At 41.8% G+C, this 24,093-nt stretch overlaps 1 protein-coding gene across 1 annotated transcript; it reads left to right on the forward strand.

The window, feature by feature from the left end:
- The first annotated feature begins 604 nt into the window (after positions 1 to 604).
- Positions 605 to 1,006, forward strand: LOC140909940 (large ribosomal subunit protein uL14-like). Its single transcript, XM_073340032.1, has one exon. The coding sequence runs from the start codon at positions 605 to 607 to the stop codon at positions 971 to 973; it is 369 nt and encodes a 122-aa protein (XP_073196133.1). The 3' UTR covers positions 974 to 1,006.
- Positions 1,007 to 24,093: the final 23,087 nt, after the last annotated feature.

Here is a 24,093-nt window from a genome sequence, read left to right on the forward strand (position 1 = left end):
CCAGCATGCCCTGTTACAGGTATGATCTGTATGACGTTACAGGTGTTAGATTAGACACAGGAGGGCTCTTCTATTTTCTTCTGAATATAGAAACATGGAAAATTACAGGTTTTGAATTTTAAAAACTCAAACAGAGTGAGGATAATAGAACTTGAAGGAAGGAGAGATTGAAATAGCAGGAGAACATGGAGGAGCTGCGCAACCTGGGCCCAAAGGGTATTCATAGGGACTTTTAGCAACATCTATGGCCATGTGCCTGGGACTGAGAAAGAGTTAAAAACAGCAGGTGCAAAGAAGGATTTTTAATATATGAGAGGCCAGCTGTTATGTGGGGGCTCATTATGGAAAGAGAGGAGAAGCTGATTTGACTTGGGCATATTGCTGCGGAAGAGAGAAGGCTTAAATTAGTAGCCCTGAACCATCATCATGCTTTCTCTAAAAGGAAATCACACTAGCTTTGTGAACTCTGATGCCTCTGCAAAGGAATTTGTGTGGCTTTCTATTGCCAAATGCTCATAACTTTGGTTTACATTTCTTTCCCACTAGTAGTTGCCTTCCTTATCCCAACAGGATAAACAAAACCACTTCTAACTCCAGCCCCAAGATGTTCAAGCAAGGACGTGGTGATTCGTCTGGTGTGAAACTCCATATTTCCCTCGGTCTCCTCGTGGGAGCTGTGACTAACTGTGCAGATAACACAGGTGCCAAGAACCTGTACCTCATCTCAGTGAAAGGGGTTAAGGGGCACCTGAATAGGCTGCCAGCTGTTGGTGTAGGCGACATGATCATGGCTCCTGTCAAGAAGGGCAAGCCTGAGCTCAGGACGAAGGTGCACCCGGCAGTGGTAATTTGGCAAAGAAAATCGTACCGGAGAAAGGATGGGGACAACGCAGGAGTGATAGTACATAACAAAGGGGAAGTGAAAGGCTCAGCAATCACAGGCCCCGTGGCTAAGGAATGCACAGATCTGTAGCCCAGGATAGCCTCCAATGCTGGCAGCATTGCATAAACCTGCTCCATCCTCGTTGTAAAGATAAAATACAAGTGGTTGCACCAAAACAAGCAAACAAACAAAAACCCCTCCAGCAGCTAGCAATCCAACCCTTGAATATTATTAGAAACTGCTATTTGCAGTACAATGATACTAGCCTAATTAGGAATGATCACTGGGGAAATAAGGTTGAGTGGCCAGTCAGTAAATTGGACTCCAATTTTCTCACACACTATTTCAACTGGATAGAGACATAAGTTACAGAATTTATGTATTTTACTAGCAGGTTAACATTCATACCACTTTTTTTTTTGAGTGGTATCAGAATCTTACACATTTGTAAGTTAGTGTTTACTGTTTTCCGGTAAAACAGGCCTGATTTCTTTATACAGTGTGAAATAGAAGCATGTCACCCATTGATTTGCAGGACACAGCTTGTTGCAGCTGCCCCCACTTCAGCCAGTATCTTAGTACATTTCACTGTCTGCTTCTTAAAATAACAAGTGCTGCTTCTCCCTTTTTCATATAAATGAATTTATAGGGTACAATCTGTCAATTTCCAGTCATCTCTTCCCCCTCCCCGCCTCCAACACCCACATCTCTTGTTACAGTATTGTGCTCCTCCATGAGACAATTCACACACACACACACGGCCTCTTATACAGTGGGGAATTATTTTCTGGCAATTATCCATTAGGCGGAGTTGCTGGATTATATTAGCCTTTGAAAATCTAAGTTGTATAAATACACAGCAAGCTTTTGAATGGAATATTTACAAATGCAAATATGTTCTGAGGTTAATTCTCCAAGTAAGAGTGTTCAAAATAAAGAGTATTAAATTAAATTATAATATAGGAAAAGAGTACAGCCTAGAGGTTATAATACTCTACTATGAGTCAGGGTGCCTGGGTTTTACTGTTTGTTCTGCCACTGATTTATGTGTCACCTTGGGCAAGTCACTTAACCTCTGTGCCTCATTCTCCCCTGCTGTCAAATCATGACAATATGAACTACCTAACAGGGATGTTGTTAGTTTTAAGGTCCTAAACCTGCAAGCACACAAATGTTTAGCTGTATGCATGCTAGCAGACCCACTGTCTTCAATACAAGTCACAGGCCTACATTTTATAGTGTTTCCAATAATACCAGTGTTTTACAGCACTTTTGGATCCTCTGCTGAAAAGTGCTAAATAGTATTGTAAAAAAATACAATTTGACTTTTTGGGAAAGGTATTACAACGTATTACAATGTAGGTCAGAATTTAAACCTTTGATACAGAAAATATTTAAGGCCACACTAATTAAACACTTTGCATTTATATAGCCTTTTAGACATTACTGACCCAAGAGGCCTAAGCAGCCTGAGGTCGAAGACCCTCCTCAGTTATTCATCCACAGGTTCCATAGCTGCCACAAGTTAGGCTTGTTGACATTCCCCTTAGGAAATCCCGGGGCATATCAAGGTAATTGCCAGTAAGGGGGCTGTGTTTCAAGGGGACTAGCTCTATGTCCAGCAAGCATAAGAGTGAGATGTAGCTGATTGGAATTCAAGTCTTATGTTTCTGTTTGATCCCTGGCTGATGCAAGCCTTAATTTTTCCACTAAGAACTAGACTGTGCTGGTCTGTCATGGAACCATAAGGAAAAGCAGCTTTTTTTTTTTTAAAAACACCAGGAGTTTGGGGGCACAATAGTTCTCCCCCCATGTAGATACCCAAGTGTGAAAAACTGTGATAATGTCGGGGTTAATGAGGGTCGATTTCTTTGCTCTGATGCACACATGGCTTCCACTGATATCAATGGGAGCCACATACATGCATCGGGGTGGGACTTCACCACTAAGGTTAGAAATTGAAAATCCAATTATTAGTACTTACCTGCAATTCATATGTGTAGCGTTAACAAAAATAAATGCCTACTGTGATCCACTTAGGAAACAGGAGTAAAAGTAGGGTTTCTATAAAAAAAAATTTAACTGCAGAAGGCTGAAAATCCATAGCACTGAACTTGATTAGGATTAGTTTTTAAATGGGAAATGCTGTGTGTAGAATCAAAGGAAAGAGTCCCCCTCAAATACCCTGCCCTGCAGAAATTTTACATTCTACTGGCTTCTACTGTGCAGGCTGATATTGCAGAGGGATAGATGACAACCTATGAAGACAGCAGCAACATAGAAAAAAAGAAGACGGACTTGAAGCACTGAGTTAAACTAAAAAGGTCTCTCTGAAATGGTTCATTTCTTACAGATGATCTTTAGACACCTTGAATGAAAAGGCATCAAGATAAGCAAAGAATTCCCTGAATTACATACCTTAGATTTGTAGATAGGTTTTGAAGCAATGATCAGAAGACAGTCACTGTACACAAAGAGTCAGGAATGTGGATTCAGAGTGAATCTACATAAGAAACTTGTTCAAACAAATGTGAAAGGAAAGAATGAAACAGGCAGATATCTTTAAAGCTTCAGATTAATTCCTGTTGACAGCAAAGGATAATAAAAGTTGAGTGGGGACACTTGGCATACAGAATATAAATTCTCCCCTCACCCGGCCCCAGGTACCTATTATCCCAGAGTGCTCATGACAGGCATGAAGAGGAAATTCTTATTTTTGAAGAATTTTGAGTCATTAACTGAATGTGTATTAAAGGGGGGAAAAGATTGTCCTTCTTGCCAGCAGACTAGCTGGCACCCTTGTAAAAGGAGCTTACTATTTAGTTTTCAGGTGCAACTATTACCTCAGTTCCTGCTCCCCACAAGTGAATTAGTTAAGCATTACGGGTATACCAACATCCATCCCTTCTAGGATATTGTCCTATAGTACAATAGTCCATTAGACTTAACTGCTTAGCTCACTCCCTGCTCTGTCTCCAGTGGAAACAAATCAAACAGTAAAAAAAAAATCCAGTTTTAGCTTTTATCTGCTTTTCAAAGAAAGAAATATTCTGCATATCATCAATATGCCAATATCAGATTTTTTTGGTTCGCTGACCATATAAAAAATTGTTTGGAGTCTACCCAAAATATTAAGTTTGAGATTTTCAGTTCAAATAAATATTTTCTTCAACCCAAACAAAAACCTTTGTTTTGATTTTCAGCATTTTAACAGTAAAGGTTTAAAAATAAATTTAATAGAAATTACAAAAAAAGTTGTTTTGTACTGAAAGATTTAAAAGTTTTGTTTTAAAAAAAAAAGTCAAAACAAAAAGGTTCCAATTTTTGGGAGCATGCCCTCTATTCCTCCTCCCCTGCCCAACTGAAATAATTTGCCAAAGTCTACATGAATTTGCTAAATGATTTGGTCAACCTGATTCCGCATTTTTCACCAAAAAAGTTTCAGTCTCAAAATTTCACCCAGCTGTAATGATCAAGTAATTTTTAGATAGCAAGTGACATTATAAACAATACAAGTATGAAATAATGTAGCTCATGATATTACAAACAACTAACATTTATTAGCCAAATAATTAATCCAAGAGGAACTATATAAAATGAAGTTTGAAATTAAATATCTTGGCCTAATTTTTCAAGAGTGACTAGTGATTTTGTGTTTCTCATTTTTTAGGGAGTCAACCAGGGCTGAAAGTAACATAAAAGACTTACCAGTACCAGGGCCTGGCTCCTTCCCGGGCCTCAGGCGGAAGGGGTGGGGCTGGGGGGGCAGCCTCACCCAGTCAGCCCGCCCACGCTGCCTTGGGGCCTGGTGATTTAAAAGGGCCGGGGGCTCCCGGCTGCTGCCGACGCAGCAGCTGGGAGACCCGGGCCCTTTTAAATCACCGGGGCCCGGGGAAGCTGCCCCTTTTGCCCCTTTCCGCTCCCGTTGGCAGCCTGGGGGGGCAAAAGTGGCAGCGACGTTAAAGCACTGTCAGCTGTGTATGGGCCGGTATCAGCGGCCACTTCTTATTGATACGCCATACTGGCCCACTTTCACCTCTGGAGTCAATTTAAGACATGTTAATGAGTCTAGATTTTCAGAAAGTTCTGAGCCTGCTGAAAAATAGCTAGCTTCTTTAGCTGAGTTAAAGCTGAACATCCAACCAACCAAAGTAAATAAATAAAAGGGGATGTAAAGACACTATTCACTTTTGAAAATCAAGGTACTTTAAAGATGCCTTCAATTAATCTTATCTATGTGTGTATTTTCCTTGAGCAAATTAGGCAGCATGAATCATATAAGCCAAGAAGAAATTGAAGAAAAGCTTGTTTACTATGACTGAGCAAACCAGAATCTCTTTACTTCCTTTCACTCATGTAATGACTTAAATACATTTTAAACATTAAACTATGCCTTCAAGTTTAAAGTTTATTTGTTTGGGAGCCATTAGTGTTGTGTTGGCAGCTTTGGAATAAAAAACTTAAATCTTGAACTGGCTTCAAGGTCTAAAAGATAGTGAAGATGAGGACTGTGTATCAGATCCATGCACACTCATCCTCAGAATAAATTAGGCAGTGGGCAATTTGTGACTACTGCCTACATGCACACAGGCATCTTACTGTTTCCCTTGTCTCATCATATTTAAACTAAATATTTGGGAGTGGGAGGCGGGTGTGACTGCAAAGCAAGACCCCGATTGAGGCCTCTGAGCATAACCACAATATAAATAGTCATCCATATACCTTAATCATGTTTGGGCAATACACCATTATATACCCAGTTTTAGTGGGAAAGTTATATTTCTCTAAAATGTAACTGCAAGTCTGTTTCCCAGTAAAAAAAACAAACCCCAATTATAATCAATATTTGCTTTGTTTTTGAGACTCGATCATAGTTCTTTTCGTACTTGGGATTTCTCAAATAACTGTAGTATATTTAAATACCACTAGAGGGAAGCCAAGTTATGTCTGACAGATCATAACATTTTAACATGTAACATGAATAAAAATGTCTCAGCATGTTTTAGAAAGTGTCAGTTTTACAAAATAAGCGTGAGGAAGTCAAACAACAACACTGCAAACAATATTTTAACATTTACACGATAGCTTTGCTATTTTTTCCTTCGGTACATTGCCTTTGGTTTCTTCTATCCAATTTGAATTTAGAACACAAACAGTGGAACATTTCTTTCTAAGTTACTGGAAAATGACTCTAACCAGGTAATTACTGGAAGTCATTCCTGGCTGATGGTCTTTTGACTGTATAGTTTCAGTTCTGACTGTGACTGTATAGTTTCAGTTCAGTTTCCAATATGCAGATGTCCACTTCACACAGAAAAGCTAATCCTAAATGGCACCCTCAGCATGAAGGCCAGGGATTGAGATGGCATGGGAGATCAAACTTCCCTCTGAACATCCAGAACTCATCACTCCAGTTCAGGGCATATGGAATTATTTTAAAGAAGTTCCATACCACCACCACCTGGAAAACACAAGTTAAGCTATATGAAGTAGTTGAAACTCAGTCATGTTTGGAAAAAACAGAGCACATGGGGGGAAATCCACTGGTTCAGAATTGCCCACTTTTCTCTCCAAATTAATGCCATGCCCTGATCCTGCAAACACTCAAACATGTGCTTGAGTTTACATATGTGAGTAGTCACACCAAAGTCAATAGGACTACTTGTGTATGTAGAGTTATACACCTGCTTAAGTCCTTGTAGGACTGGGGTCTTAAAGTTCCACAATACTTTTAATGTTCTGGAGGTGGTATTGTATCTATTCCAAGTGTAGAGGTCTAAAGTAGGATCATGGTGTCAGTATGTAGCTTCCTTAACAAAATCCATGACTGAAGTTCAAACTACACGAATATGAAGAGAGTCCTAAACATAGTGGGATCCTGTTGCTCTATCCAGGCCATCTTTTGGATAATGTTACTGCCATATCTGTTTCGAGAGGCTTTATCAAATAGGAATCGGACAATCTGAAGGGTAGAAAATTATAACTGCGTATAGTTGCCTTAAACTGAAGCAGGGGAAGAAAAATGCTAATGCTTCTGGCAGCTTGTTTACTTTTAATGATTGATGATAATACTTTATAGTAGAGATGAGTCGGAGCCATATTTAGATCAGGGGAAGGTTAGAATCTAAATTTTCTTGTCTGGGTATGTAACAAGCCAGGCTGTCCACAAGTGCCTCTTTATGGCAGCAAGGTGCCTTACAGGCACCTGGACTCAGTCCCTGCCCTTCCCTTAGGGTCCCTCCCCGCTCTCTTCTAGCATTCTCTGTGACAATTCATAGAAGAGGAAAGGAGATCACTGGACATCTTCTTGTGTCTTTCAGGAAGAGGAGAAGTTCAGTTAAAGATAAAATACGGCATTCTTGAAAAAGATCCGGACTATTTTATAGACTTATATTAAATTTCTGTGTTATCTACAACATAGTGGAGTGACTAGCACCAGGAATATGAAAATAGTGAAGATATGGTATAATGGAGATATTGTATTATTGGGGCCATAACAAGCATAACTACATAAGCATAACTGATACTGAGAGTATCAGAGCACGTCCTATTGTGTACTTGTGAACGCTTAGCAATACAAGACCATAGTACAGCATTCTATTAGTCTTTATCAGGAGGTTAAAAGATGGAGGGGTGTGTATGTATGTGTGAAAATTTTGTTTTGCAATTTTATTTATTTGTACTTTTACTGGGAAAAAATAATGCAACAATCTCAGTTTGACAAAAATCTTCAAAAGATCTAAGGAAAGGTACTACAGAATAATCAGCAGAGTTTTGTCATACAGTCGTCTAACCTTAGATCAGCCTGAGGAGGACAACAGAGACCAAACATTGTTACCATCAATTAGCTATTCAATGACCTATATAGGAGTTTGTTCTCAGCCCAAATCACACAAACTTCCACCATAATTAATGTGGTCATCAGTATCTACAGAGAAGCCAGGGCAGAATGGGCATACCAAATAAACTAATCTCTTGCCCCTAAAACTGTTCCCTCCAGGTCTTCATTAAAATGTATTGGCAGGGCAGAATAGAGAAACTTTCACTGTTGTGGTTAGTGTAGGACTGGTTGTGTGGGTAACTACTCAACTTCATATTAATATATTTCATAAGCAATCAAAAAGTGTGAAGTAGGGGTTATTTTCGTGTGAGAATAGAATTTTCTCAAAGTAATTGTTAGCTAGTCCAATGACTTGCCTGGTGGTGCAATATGGCATTCGATAAGACATCCAGATAGGGGATTTCCCACTGGACTCATGTTCATTGAGGAACTAATGCTCTCTCTTTAGTGGAGACTGCACTACGAAGACTATGGAAAGAATACTTAATGAACGTAGCAGATTGATAATGGCACATTAGAAGACTTAGAAGGAGGGAGGGAGGGAGAGAGGGGGAACATATGAAGAATGTGGAAAGATTTGCCACCCAAATTTAGAGATGGTCTAAAACCAAAGCCTTGGAATATGAACTCCCACAAGCCTTGGGGAAGTTCCACCAGGATCTAAAAAACTTTGTATCGTGGATCCAGCTCTACCCAAAATGCCTCTGGCAGAAAACCCTAGATCAGGATAAAGTCAGTCAACGAATCCTTGTGCCAGCCAATTTGAGAAAGAAGGTGAGGATGCATTCTGAATAAAATTTACTCATCACCATATCTGAGAATTTGATAGACTGGCTATTACAACTATTAGATCAGTATATTATAAAAAGATCTTACATGCCTACAAAGTAAAAAAACTAGCAAAATATAGATATTACAGATTGGGGCTTATTAACTGTTTAACCCAACTATCAATCCAATAGCCTTGGACAACAGGCTTCAGGAGAGTCATGGTAGATTTAATTATTCAGAAAGCAGGATTATGCAAGGAAAAATGAGGGTAAATGTTTTGCAATAAGGTCAAATTCACACAAAGAAATTCTCTCTATTATGCCGTAACACACAGCAATTCAGAGGAGAAGAATGGAAGGAGAGTGGCTACAAAACTAAAAGAATACATTAAAAGGTTTCATTGAGTTGAGCATTGTGCGTTCACTCTTTAACTGTCCAACACTTTTTTGTAACGGCACTTTTGATTGGTAGATGTATTCCACAGAGATGCCGCCTCATCCATCTGCTTCCTTGAAACAGCATCATAGTAGAATGTATTCTGGGGGGAGAAACATAATACTCCAGCAAGCTGTCTGCTATGATACTTCAAAGGAGCAAGCAATGTCGGTGGAAGAAGCACCCATTCAATTCACATGACAGCTCTGCCAAAAGAGTATGGGAGAACTTACAGACATTCTAGTTCCAGAATTTTATTCATTGCTCCACTAAAAATGTTTATAATGTAGAGTATGAAACCACAGAAGTCTCCAGCACACTAAACTAATCATACAGCTGGTAAAAACTTGAGAAAGCCATTAATATACTACATACGTGTACATTTTTAGATCACATGACGTTCATTATTTGCTTTAATATTCAAAGGAAAGGAGCCATGGGTGAAAAGGTTTTTCCCTTTGTTTTTGTTTTAAGATCAGAACAGATGTGTATTAGAGTACAATCCCCCAGGTGTAATGAATATATTTCAGGTCTACAGCATACATAAGATTACATTAACAAAACCAACTGATGTTTTATATTTGCTTTCCTTGTACAGTTAACTCACTTCGCTTAAAATACCTCCTGGACAATTACTATGTAAGTACTGAGAATATACCCTTAAAATATAAAATAATCACTAATTTCTAGTGTTCTGGCTGTTATATGTGGGGAGAATGCTGAATTATTTGCTTTTAAACTGGTTGCTTTGCCAGTATTCTATTTTTAAAATATCAATAGATTTGGAATAAAGTAGCTTATTTTCCTAATTAATGATTATGCAAATTAACTTTAAAATATGCATCTGAAGAGAAACTGTTAAGCAATGAAGGATTTTACTCTAAATTTTAACAAGCAGGTGGGGCCAGATCCACCACTGGTGTAAATCAGTGTAGCTCCATCGACCGCAATTGAGTTATTTCAGTTTACAACTAGTCAGTGATTTGGTCCACCATGTCTTTATTGAGAGAGAGAGAAACTACCTACATGGCATTTTCGTTTTCTAATGCAGAGGAAGTTTTGTTACAGTTTGTGTTTCTTATTCCCGGTCTAAGCATTTGAAATACTAATTTCAGATTTGCAAGAAATGATCAGCAATAGTAAAAAAAAACAAAAAAATGGTTGCAGTGAGCAGAATGACACTAGCTTTGGAATAGATTAGGGTGGCATCTAGAGCAAACAGGAGCAGGGAGGTTTTAAAATTATATTTCCTGAGATGAAAGAGTTCTAACTGGAGGGGAGAACATGAGTGAAAGTAACCTACAGCTAGATGGAAAGGAAGTAGATGCTAAAAGAGGAGAGTGGATGGGTGAAGGTGTACAGGATAGAGTGAGAAGATGGAATAAGTCCACAGAGAGTTTGGAAGTCCAGGAAAGCAATTTTAAGTGGGATTTAGAAATGGATAAGAATGTGACCAAGAATGGGGTGATCTCATCCCACTTCCTGCAACAAAGAGAACCATTTGGCCACAGAATTCTAGACTTCTTGAAACGGAACAGAGATATAGGAAGGTTATAGATGAGAAGAGTGAAGTAATCAAGACAAGTAGGTTATATTAGCAGAAAAGGAACTTTACAAGATCAGAAAAGCGAGCAGTATAAGGTAGGTGATATGCTCTGAGGAGCAAAAGATGGCACCAAGTTTCAAGCAATTAAGTTATAAAACTGATAACATTATATACTTTATAAATCAGCTGCTACAAATTGGCACAACTTCCAATACATCCAGTAGAGCAATGCCAGTTCACATCAGCTCAGAACCTAGCAGACATGATGGTGTGTATAAAGGTTTTGTCATGAACTGAGATGGACCAAATGTGGGTAAAGCTGACTTCCCAAAGGAGTGCTAATAAAAATCTGCACATCATACCATTTGTATATACCACATTTAAAATTACAATAACCATGCCATGCAAGTTTTCCACAGTAGAAGAATTTTTAAAAACATTATTGGGGCTATTTTGTATTGCTTCACCTTTAATGGCTGCCTGCCTGAATACAAGTACAATTGTACAGAATTTTTGAGAAGGAGAAGAAATATAACATTTGTTTATATGTTACCTAAGAGCCTACACTCATAAGCCATTCAACATACGTTCTTATAGTGCACTCACCACAGCAGTGTGCGAGCAACTTTCAGCAGTTCACTAAGAGATGTGGCTACACATGGTCACATTTGTCATGTGTTTGTGCTACCAGAAGTGGTATCACTGACTTCTAGGAAGGGGCATGTGCAGGGGCTTAAATTTGACTGCTTTTGGAGTGGCATGTTAAACACAGACGTATTATACACATTACACCATAGCAACACAAGCACATAGATCATATGTATAGAAATGAATAGCAGTACAATCACCCTTTCAACAAAAATCCATGTGCTGTGGAGCCATCCGAAGAAATGTATCCAATGGGTACTTGGCTGTAGCAGGCTCACAGAGCTCCTCCGGCCCTGGAGCAATGGCAGGAAGAGAGAGTGAGCTCCTCCGGCCTAGGGCTGCAGGAGTTCAGTGCCCCCACTGGAGCCCCGGGGCTGGAGGAGCTCTCTCTCCCTACCACGACCCCAGGGCCAGAGGAGCTCTCTCTCTCTCTCTCTCTCCCCACCATGGCAAGGAGCCAGAGGAGTTCCGTGCACTCCGATTATTGGGGGGGGGGGGGTAAGAGATGCCCCTGCTTCTCACCCCCCTTGTGCAAGTCCCTGCTTCTAGGGGTTTAGATGAGACCCATTATGCATTAAGTCTGGTATCTTGTCTGTAGTCATGGTAGCTCTCAAGCACCTAATGCCCCATTAGGAATCTCCACTTTTCAGTGGAACTGAATTCCCATATAAACTTTCAATGCCTAGCCTTGAACGGTCATCAGACCTTAAACTTGAATATAACCTTCCATGAGCTTCAGGCCAGTTTAATTTTGGAGGGAAGTTCTACCTTTAGAGAGAAAGTAGTATTCAAAACATTTTTGAAAATTCTGATTTCCATTTTGATTCTGGCATGGTCAATGAATGAAATTTTGTCCATATACATGTCACTGAAGGCAGATTTGGAGCCCTACTGGCTGGTTAGTTACTAAACAAATCTACTTTTGGCCAGGAAAGTTAGGTTATCCAATCTTGCAACAGCAACCATGCCATACTTAGATGATTGTCACAGCTTGACTAGTTTCAGAGTAACAGCCGTGTTAGTCTGTATTCGCAAAAAGAAAAGGAGTACTTGTGGCACCTTAGAGACTAACCAATTTATTTGAGCATAAGCTTTCGTGAGCTACAGCGCACTACAGCTTGACTAGTAAATTCAAAATATTGAATAGTCTAACTATACTTGTGAATATTCATGAGAAATACACAGACTGAAGCTCCTTTACCATGATTGTTCTTTGAACAATTGCACAAAAGGAATAAGTTCCACTCCACGCAGAGAATTCACAAACCTAAGAGGCGAATTTCACTAGCTAAACACTTCGGATGGTTGGAGCAGATCTAGACTCAGTTCTCAGCTCCAAGTTCTAACCGATAGAGAATATTTTGTTTTCTGTGTATCTCTAACATAGTTCAGCAAATTTTGAGATTTAAATTAGATTTAAACAGGTATTACTGTTACACTTTCCCAATTTATATTAAAACTGATCACTGTTAAAAGGTATTGCATCTTTTGCTTTTAAAAAAGGATGACAAAAATCACATGGGTACAGCTGAGTCCAAAGTAACAGTACTTATTTCATGTACGCAAACATGCCAGACCTAGTTACAAACATACTGCTGTTCTTACTATCATCAGGCAGCTTCTAAAAATAAATAAATAAATAAAAACCCACGCACAAACACAGTGACATCCATTAGCTTCCTCACAAACTAAAGGGTTTACTACCCTATTACTACTAGAAATTTCATTCCCCCCTTTGAAGTGTAACATGAGAAACTCTTCAAGTTTCCAATCATTTTCAAGTAACTACTGCACCACAATGTGCACATTTTACTCCTCATGCTCCTGCGGATTTAGCTCTCGGAAGTGTTGTTCCATAACAGTTTCCTCCACTGGCGTAATTTCTAACAATATTACTAGCGTTACCCAGTAATGATGAGTTAAACAGGAAGTCAGTTGAAAGTAAACTGACAGGTGTATTACTTTATATTTTGTTGTGTGCACGCATAGAATGTGTTTGAGTTTGCTTTTTGGGGTCTCAGTTTGATGATTCTTTCCACAATGACTATCTACCAGCTGAACGGGAAGTTGTTGACTCCAGATTGCTTCCTGTAGTGAACAAAAGACTCTTCCCCAAATGTGGCCAGCTAATGGTTTAAGTCAGCATCAGATCCAGTGGAACATGCCAACATATCTTTATAAAGAACTTATTTTAAGCTTCATTTAACTGTCAGATGATACCTGATAAGCCAGTGTTAAATCTGGTAGTAATGTACTTAGTGTGCATTTCCCTAAAAATAATATTTCCAGGAAGAAGACTGATACAGGACACTGTCCAGTGCCTCTGGCCTTCAAAGTGGGGGTTTTTTCCTTCACTTTTTTAATGCTTCCATCTTTTTTTCTAATGGCTGAATGCAGACTAGTTGCTTTCTACCTCCACGTATGAGATTTCCAAGACAAAATTCGACATTTTTTTAATATAAAAGTCACTCGTTTGAACCGTTATAGAATTGACATTTTCCAGACTGCCAGCCAAATACTGATTACAGGGATACTCCCCAAATTGCTTATGGGGATACTTGATATAGTTATACACACACACACACACACACACACACACACACTCTTACACAGATGTACCTAGATTAGGCTTCTTCAGTTTTCCTGTTTCATCACTGGCTGAAAACAGTCACGTTATACAGAGGAATGTGCACTATAGCTTTAAGAAGGCAGAAGTACACAATGCAGAATAGTTCACATCCTATCATCACTGGTATCAGAGACGTTTATTATTAGCTGTCTCTGCTAGCTGCACTGAACATTCTGGGACACTGAGCCCCCCAATCCTGAAGTGCTGGCTTTCTGGGGACATTCACTGAGACGGAATGTGGAAAGGGGTGAGATTATCTTGGCTAGAAAGAGAGAAACTCCTGACCCATGTACCATGAAGATTTGGTGGGGAGAAGGGAGTGGTAAAGAGGAGGCTTCCCCTAACAAGTACCTTCAGTGAGGAAAACTGTGATTAGTGAAACATTCCAGTTGGTCCAAGGGCAATAGCAGAGGAAAAAATACCTTCCTATTGCTTAATAAAGTGCCCACAGAAAAATAAACCACCACCCTGCCCCCACCCAAGTAAAAGTCTATTGGTAATACTGTTGAAGTCAGTCAAGATATCTTCATACGTCTATATAAATGTATGCAGCCTCTACAGGGCTAACATCATGGTTAAACAAAATTTAGGAAGAAAAATTTATGCCAATATTTTACTCTCAGAATGAAAGCAGTTTCTCTATTCTGACCTCAAGTGGATTTCATCTTCCTGTAATTATATGAAAGTCATTATTAGCGTCATACATTATTATGCTCCAGCTAATGGGTTCATTGCACTACTAACATCCCTATATACTTTATTGCCCAGCCATCATTGGCAGTGTGGTTATGATTTACTACCAAAGCATGTGGTGTAGTTGATTTCCCTCCCCCTTATAAAATATTTCATGCATGGAAAACAGGCTTTTCCTGGGAAAGCAGTTTCTTCTATCACTCTTCACCAAGTGATGAATCTTGTAAGATGAGAGGAAAGCGAACAAGCCACAGCATGAGAAACAGGGATAAGTTAGATAACTATTTTTGGCTTATACATGAAAATATGATTTAAACACAATTTATAGAGTTTCTATGAATGTCATTTTAAATAGATTTCTTGCACCAACAGAAATGAACGCTCAAGAGCCTTACCAATTCCTCTGCTCTTTCCCATCCCTTAGATGTCAAGACACTGACTATGCTACGAAAAGCTCAACAAAGTTAATTCCTTGGGAAAGCCACTTAGATCTGACTATATGCAATAACTCTGGGAGAAGGAAGAGTATGGAATCAGTTTCACAATCAGAGGTTCCATTAAGGGGAAAGCAGTGCTCCCTCTTCTCTGCTGAAGCAGAGAGAGCGGTAAAGATGCTGAGCACTTTTGAAAATGTATCCCTAAATGCTTTATGCAGGAAGTGCCCTATAGTATCCAAACATGCCAACTAAGGAGTCTATTTCAAAGCAGAAACTAGTTGTTATACCGTACAGAAGATGTGAACCAATGAAACCCTTGAGATTTAAATAAGGTAGTTTTCCAAATAAAGGCCTCCACAGTTGCATGGAGAAAAGGGTGTGACTTTTAAATCCAGAATAGTGAAGGAAATAATATGAATGAAACTGAAATTAGGAGTACCTGCAAATATGGAACTTGAGTTAACAGGGATTAAGTCAGTTATAACTGATGCCCATGGACTACCAAGCCTTTCCTTTAGAGTGGATCTAACTATCTGACTTGTCCTTTTTAGAAAGAAGAAACTATGTCAACACCATGCTTCCACAGTGAATTCTTCTTTATTTATAGGGGATACATAGTCATTTCTCATCAAGGTTAATAAGCATTATAAATTGATGGAAAGTGTGTGTGTGAGAGAATGAGAGAGACACTAAAGCCACAAACTAGGAAAGAGGTTTCCAACAATAATACAAGTTAAAATCCAATGTATATAATCAATCAAATAAATGGTGATATTCTGTCCACAGATCTAACTGTATAACTCCCACTGAAGTCAATGTATCGGAGGGTGAAAATTTGGCCCAACAACAAAGCAACAACAAAAGATACCTCAGCATTATCTGCAGTACACATTTAAACGTCTGCCACAAAGGCTAAAGGAAAAGATATAAAACAGATAGTGTAATGCCACAGTTGATTAATTAACTTAGACAATCAGGAAATAAATTTATGTGAAAGCCAGTAACTTAATTTTCTCCCCTTTGATATTTAAAATGTGGTGAAAAGGACTAAGATTCCCTGAAAAATACCCTCAGGCCTCCATGTAAAATTGGATACCCCACAATAATAATTTAATTTGGCAGTGGAAAAATTTGAGGCAATGTAAGCTTATGTTAATAGATAAAATCAATCCTAAAACCCCTCAAGAAAAACATTAAATATTATACTAGATATGCAGTAAAATAATTTCTATGTGATGGATAAGAAAGGAACCAAGAGGTACAACTACTACAGTAATTCCCTGCCCCTTTTATCAGAGAGGGTGAGAATCCTGAAAGCTTGCCACCACAACCTGCTTCCTTCCCCACAGCAACAATTCTATACTAGGAGTTCTGTTTTTTTTCTTTTTTCAAAGCTTCTTTAAGACACTCCATTTAAAAGCCTGACACTAAAACTAATCAGTGATGTTCATTATGAAAGCTATAGTGTAACTTTGGGAGACAGGAGTAATTCAAAAATAAATGTTTGATCCTAAAGAGAGTTATTATGACTTATATCCTACATGGAGTCTCATCGAGTTAAAAGGCATTCACCTCAAGTAAGACAACATAGATTTAACTGCATAGGCAGATATAACTAGTTATGAGATCGGTCCCTCAGTCCCCTCAATTTGATTACATTAGTTTTGTTTCATTAGATAAAATTGTGTAGTAGATTAAATATGTCAGTCTTGTCTGTGTCTTATCTAGGTACTGGCTCTTTTGAATGACTCTTCTTTATGTAACAAGTACACCAAAATATGAAGTATATTTTTAAAAGATTTACTCCCATTTAAGATTATACACAGACTTTCAGGAGACAAAGCAACAAAGTTTCAAGAGACTTTCAGGAGACAAAGTTTGGGAATCAGTTCAAGAGAATTCTGAGCTTGTCATAAATCTAGGTACATGTGCAAATGTTAGTAGATAGCAGAGTAAATAAGGAAAACAATAATTGCCCTATATATCAACCAGATTTTGGTCTCTGCAACATCAGTATAAATCTGGAGTAACTCCACTTAATTCAGTGAAGTTACCCTAGATTTACTTTAGTGAAACCAAGACTAGAATTTTGGCTCTGTCTCTCTCTGGGGTTTGTGATTCCAATTTATCTTAGGATAGAAGAGATTTTGCTTAGTATTCATTACATTCGTGCTTCTGTATGGGGTCTTGTAAGCGTGTTCGGCCAGGGCTCGTCCCTCTCTGGGGCGGCAGGGAACCAGACCACCTCGCTAATTCTGTCAGGTGTATCGGGGAATTAGCTTGGCTGCAGGGCCAACAGTCAGTAGCTCAGGCCCTCAGGCAGGGGCTGAGCAAACAGTTCACTAGCAAACCCAGGCTCCTGGCTCCAAGCGGCCTGGGAGAGGGGGAGACGGCTACCCACGAGATGGGTGGCAGGGGGGAGGCAGGCCCACCTACTCCACTGCCTCCCAGCCCTGGGCCCTAACAGCGGCAGAAGACCCGCTGCTGTGTCAGTGGGGTTCCTGGCCGCAACACACTGACATTGGCTCTGGCAGTGTTGCAGCCTAACTAGGGTCGGCTGCCCCCAGGCTACTTCCTACCTCCCCATCTAGAGGTACCTGGGTCTGGCCCGCATCCTCCAAGGCGTCCACACACCATGGGCTCCTCGGGGTAACTGGCGAACGGCAAGCTTGGCAGCATCTCTGGGCTCAGGCTAGCATCAGGCATTGGCTGGTCTGGCCAGTCCTCGGGTTGGCCGCTGATTGCCGTGGTCTCCCAGCTGGGAGCTCTGCCACATGTGTCTGGCCTCTCCGGTGGCTGTCTTTCAACTGAGCTCTGGGATCGGGCTTTTATACTTCCGGTCCTGCTCCTTGACCTCTGAGGGGCGGGTGCAGGGTTCGCTGGCTCTGCCCACTTTGGCGTCCAGAGAGGCTCGTCCCTCTCTGGGGCGGCAGAGAACCAGACCACCTCGCTACAGGTCTCCCTATCCTTTTTGGGTTTTCAAAGTACTAGATTTACTTTTTTCATTCTTCTTTTGCAACTCCGACAGCAACATTTCATTCAGGGGTTCTACTTCTTCCGTTCTGTGACTGCCTGATAGGGTTTCCCAAAACTCTGTCTTTAGGCCTATCTTTCTGAGGAGATTTCATCCATTTAATGTTCAGCTATCACCTTTACACTGATGCCTTCATATCTACCTCTTCCCCTTTTGATCTTTTAATCCTTTGCATTGTCCGATATTGACAAATATATGTCAGACATGTCCTCCTGAACATAGAATCATAGAATCATAGAATATCAGGGTTGGAAGGGACCCCAGAAGGTCATCTAGTCCAACCCCCTGCTCAAAGCAGGACCAATTCCCAGTTAAATCATCCCAGCCAGGGCTTTGTCAAGCCTGACCTTAAAAACCTCTAAGGGAGGAGATTCTACCACCTCCCTAGGTAACGCATTCCAGTGTTTCACCACCCTCTTAGTGAAAAAGTTTTTCCTAATATCCAATCTAAACCTCCCCCACTGCAACTTGAGACCATTACTCCTCGTTCTGTCATCTGCTACCATTGAGAACAGTCTAGAGCCATCCTCTTTGGAACCCCCTTTCAGGTAGTTGAAAGCAGCTATCAAATCCCCCCTCATTCTTCTCTTCTGCAGGCTAAACAACCCCAGCTCCCTCAGCCTCTCCTCATAACTCATGTGTTCCAGTCCCCTAATCATTTTTGTTGCCCTTCGCTGGACTCTCTCCAATTTATCCACATCCTTCTTGAAGTGTGGGGCCCAAAACTGGACACAGTACTCCAGATGAGGCCTCACCAATGTCGAATAGAGGGGAACAATCATGTCCCTCGATCTGCTCGCTATGCCCCTACTTATACATCCCAAAATGCCATTGGCCTTCTTGGCAACAAGGGCACACTGCTGACTCATGTCCAGCTTCTCGTCCACTGTCACCCCTAGGTCCTTTTCTGCAGAACTGCTGCCTAGCCATTCGGTCCCTAGTCTGTAGCTGTGCATTGGGTTCTTTCGTCCTAAGTGCAGGACCCTGCACTTATCCTTATTGAACCTCATCAGATTTCTTTTGGCCCAATCCTCCAATTTGTCTAGGTCCTTCTGTATCCTATCCCTCCCCTCCAGCGTATCCACCACTCCTCCCAGTTTAGTATCATCCGCAAATTTGCTGAGAGTGCAATCCACACCATCCTCCAGATCATTTATGAAGATATTGAACAAAACCGGCCCCAGGACCGACCCCTGGGGCACTCCACTTGACACCGGCTGCCAACTAGACATGGAGCCATTGATCACTACCCGTTGAGCCCGACAATCTAGCCAGCTTTCTACCCACCTTATAGTGCATTCATCCAGCCCATACTTCCTTAACTTGCTGACAAGAATACTGTGGGAGACCGTGTCAAAAGCTTTGCTAAAGTCTAGAAACAATACATCCACTGCTTTCCCTTCATCCACAGAACCAGTAATCTCATCATAAAAGGCGATTAGATTAGTCAGGCATGACCTTCCCTTGGTGAATCCATGCTGGCTGTTCCTGATCACTTTCCTCTCATGCAAGTGCTTCAGGATTGATTCTTTGAGGACCTGCTCCATGATTTTTCCAGGGACTGAGGTGAGGCTGACTGGCCTGTAGTTCCCAGGATCCTCCTTCTTCCCTTTTTTAAAGATGGGCACTACATTAGCCTTTTTCCAGTCATCCGGGACTTCCCCGGTTCGCCACGAGTTTTCAAAGATAATGGCCAATGGCGCTGCAATCACAGCCGCCAATTCCTTCAGCACTCTCGGATGCAACGCATCCAGCCCCATGGACTTGTGCACGTCCAGCTTTTCTAAATAGTCCCTAACCACCTCTATCTCCACAGAGGGCTGGCCATCTCTTCCCCATTTTGTGATGCCCAGCGCAGCAGTCTGGGAGCTGACCTTGTTAGTGAAAACAGAGGCAAAAAAAGCATTGAGTACATTAGCTTTTTCCACATCCTCTGTCACTAGGTTGCCTCCCTCATTCAGTAAGGGGCCCACACATTCCTTGGCTTTCTTCTTGTTGCCAACATACCTGCAGAAACCCTTCTTGTTATTCTTGACATCTCTGGCTAGCTGCAGCTCCAGGTGCGATTTGGCCCTCCTGATATCATTCCTACATGCCCGAGCAATATTTTTATACTCTTCCCTGGTCATAAGTCCAACCTTCCACTTCTTGTAAGCTTCTTTTTTATGTTTAAGATCCTCTAGGATTTCACCATTAAGCCAAGCTGGTCGCCTGCCATATTTACTATTCTTTCGACTCATCGGGATGGTTTGTCCCTGTAACCTCAACAGGGATTCCTTGAAATACAGCCAGCATTCCTGTACATCTCACCACTACCTCAAATCCAATGGGCCAGATTTATCCCTACAGTAGTTTTGGGGGTTAGGGAGGAAAGAGAATGGGGGAAAACATTGACAGTTCTTTGAGAATGGGAGTTCCCCATACTGCTAACATCAATGCAGCTGAACTGGTTTTAGCAACAGTGAAAATTGTAAAAGTTATCTAGTTTAGACAATGTTTGTGTGTCAAGACAAAACCGACCTCGGTAAACACAGCTCTGAAAAAAAGGGCTCATTAGGGAAGACATAAGGCAAGAATCTACCCCCCTTGCCTTCAAACTGATTTGAGAATGTATATCTGAAAGCAGAAATTGGCCTCTATTACAGCAGAAATTGGCTAAAACGCCTAAAAGTGTCCTTATGTAGAACACTGTCACAATGTGCTTCCAATCACTTCGAGTTTATGCTTGGAAATCTAGGTTCAGATCCAGCAAGGCACTTAGCACATGCTTAACTTTAAGAAGAGAAGGAGGTGGGTGGTGCTGGTCGGGGACTCTCTCCTCAGGGGGACTGAGTCATCTATCTGCCGCCCCAACCGGGAAAACCGAGAAGTCTGCTGCTTGCCAGGAGCTAAGATTTGTGATGTGACAGAGAGACTGCTGAGACTCATCAAGCCCTTGGATTGCTGCTTCTTCACGTGGGCACCAATGATACTGCCAAGAATGACATTGAGTGGATCACTGCGGACTACGTGGCTCTAGGAAGAAGGATAAAGGAGTTTGAGGTGCAAGTGGTGTTCTCGTCCATCCTCCCCATGGAAGGAAAAGGCCTGGGTAGAGACCGTCGAATCGTGGAAGTCAATGAATGGCTATGCAGGTGGTGTCGGAGAGAAGGCTTTGGATTCTTTGACCATGGGATGGTGTTCCAAGAAGGAGTGCTAGGCAGAGACGGGCTCCACCTAACGAAGAGAGGGAAGAGCATCTTCGCAAGCAGGCTGGCTAACCTAGTGAGGAGGGCTTTAAACTAGGTTCACCAGGGGAAGGAGACCAAAGCCCTGAGGTAAGTGGGGAAGTGGGATACTGGGAGGAGGCACAAGCAGGAGCGCGTGAGAGGGGAGGGCTCCTGCCTCATACTGAGAAAGAGGGGCGGTCAGCAGGTTACCTCAAGTGCCTATATACAAATGCACGAAGCCTGGGAAACAAGCAGGGAGAACTGGAAGTCCTGGCACAGTCAAGGAATTATGATGTGATTGGAATAACAGAGACTTGGTGGGATAACTCACATGACTGGAGTACTGTCATGGATGGATATAAGCTGTTCAGGAAGGACAGGAAGGGCAGAAAAGGTGGAGGAGTTGCACTGTATGTAAGAGAGCAGTATGACTGCTCAGAGCTCAAGTATGAAACTGCAGAAAAACCTGAGAGTCTCTGGATTAAGTTTAGAAGTGTGAGCAAGAAGGGTAATGTCGTGGTGGGAGTCTGCAATAGACCACCAGACCAGGAGGTTGAGGTGGATGAGGCTTTCTTCCGACAACTTGCAGAAGTTACTAGATCGCAGGCCCTGGTTTTCATGGGAGACTTCAGTCACCCTGATATCTGCTGGGAGAGCAATACAGCACTGCACAGGCAATCCAGGAAGTTTTTGGAAAATGTAGGGGACAATTTCCTGCTGCAAGTGCTGGAGGAACCAACTAGGGGCAGAGCTCTTCTTGACCTGCTGCTCACAAACCGGGAAGAATTAATAGGGGAAGCAAAAGTGGATGGGAACCTGGGAGGCAGTAACCATGAAATGGTCGAGTTCAGGATCCTAACACAAGGAAGAAAGGAGAGCAGTAGAATACAGACCCTGGACTTCAGAAAAGCAGACTTTGACTCCCTCAGGGAACTGATGGGCAAGATCCCCTGGGAGAATAACATGAGGGGGAAAGGAGTCCAGGAGAGCTGGCTGTATTTTAAAGAATCCTTATTGAGGTTACAGGGACAAACCATCCCGATGTGTAGAAAGAATAGTAAATATGGCAGGCGACCAGCTTGGCTTACCAGTGAAATCCTTGCTGCTCTTAAATACAAAAAAGGAGCTTACAAGAAGTGGAAGATTGGACAAATGACCAGGGATGAGTATAAAAATATTGCTTGGGCTTGCAGGAGTGAAATCAGGAAGGCCAAATCACACCTGGAGTTGCAGCTAGCAAGAGATGTTAAGAGTAACAAGAAGGGTTTCTTCAGGTATGTTAGCAACAAGAAGAAAGTCAAGGAAAGTGTGGGCCCCTTACTGAATGAGGGAGGCAACCTCGTGACAGAGGATGTGGAAAAAGCTAATGTACTCAATGCGTTTTTTGCCTCTGTCTTCACGAACAAGGTCAGCTCCCAGACTACTGCACTGGGCAGCACAGCATGGGGAGAAGGTGACCAGCCCTCTGTGGAGAAAGAAGTGGTTCAGGACTATTTAGAAAAGCTGGACGAGCACAAGTCCATGGGGCCGGATGCGTTGCATACGAGAGTGCTAAAGGAGTTGGCGGATGTGATTGCACAGCCATTGGCCATTATCTTTGAAAACTCATGGCGATCGGGGGAGGTCCCGGATGACTGGAAAAAGCCTAATGTAGTGCCCATCTTTAAAAAAGGGAAGAAGGAGGATCCTGGGAACTACAGGCCAGTCAGCCTCACATCAGTCCCTGGAATAATCATGGAGCAGGTCCTCAAGGAATCAATTCTGAAGCACTTGCATGAGAGGAAAGTGATCAGGAACAGTCAGCATGGATTCACCAAGGGCAAGTCATGCCTGACTAATCTAATTGCCTTCTATGACGAGATAACTGGCTCTGTGGATGAAGGGAAAGCGGTGAACGTGTTGTTCCTTGACTTTAGCAAAGCTTTTGACACAGTCTACCACAGTATTCTTGCCAGCAAGTTAAAGAAGTATGGGCTGGATGAATGGACTATAAGGTGGATAGAAAGCTGGCTAGATTGTTGGGCTCAATGGGTAGTGATCAATGGCTCCATGTCTAGTTGGCAGCCGGTATCAAGTGGAGTGCCCCAAGGGTCGGTCCTGGGGCCGGTTTTGTTCAATATCTTCATAAACGATCTGGAGGATGGTGTGGATTGCACCCTCAGCAAATTTGCAGATGACACTAAACTGGGAGGAGTGGTAGATACGCTGGAGGGTAGGGATAGGATACAGAGGGACCTAGACAAATTGGAGGATTGGGCCAAAAGAAATCTGATAAAGTTCAACAAGGACAAGTGTAGAGTCCTGCACTTAGGACGGAAGAATCCAATGCACCGCTACAGACTAGGGGCCGAATGGCTAGGCAGCAGTTCTGCAGAAAAGGACCTAGGGGTTACAGTGGACTAGAAGTTGGATATGAGTCAACAGTGAGCCCTTGTTGCCAAGAAGGCCAATAGCATTTTGGGATGTATAAGTAGGGGCATTGCCAGCAGATCGAGGGACGTGATTGTTCCCCTCTATTCGACATTGGTGAGGCCTCATCTGGAGTACTGTGTCCAGTTTTGGGCCCCACACTACAAGAAGGATGTGGATAAATTGGAAGAGTCCAGCGGAGGGCAACAAAAACGATTAGGGGACTGGAACACATGACTTATGAGGAGAGGCTGAGGGAACTGGGGAAGTTTAGTCTTCAGAAGAGAAGAATGAGGGGGGATTTGATAGCTGCTTTCAACTACCTGAAAGGGGGTTACAAAGAGGATGGCTCTAGACTGTTCTCAGTGGTAGCAGATGACAGAACAAGGAATAATGGTCTCAAGTTGCAGTGGGGGAGATTTAGGTTGGATATTAGGAAAAACTTTTTCACTATGAGGGTGGTGAAACACTGGAATGCGTTACCTAGGGAGGTAGTGGAATCTCCTTCCTTAGAAGTTTTTAAGGTCAGGCTTGACAAAGCCCTGGCTGGGATGATTT

This window comes from Lepidochelys kempii, chromosome 4 (genome assembly GCF_965140265.1).
Source record: "Lepidochelys kempii isolate rLepKem1 chromosome 4, rLepKem1.hap2, whole genome shotgun sequence".
Taxonomy (NCBI): Eukaryota; Metazoa; Chordata; order Testudines; family Cheloniidae; genus Lepidochelys; species Lepidochelys kempii.

Bases quoted from the DNA above. Each gene is read 5' to 3' on its own strand.
- LOC140909940 (XM_073340032.1), top strand. From the start codon at position 605: ATGTTCAAGCAAGGACGTGGTGATTCGTCTGGTGTGAAACTCCATATT.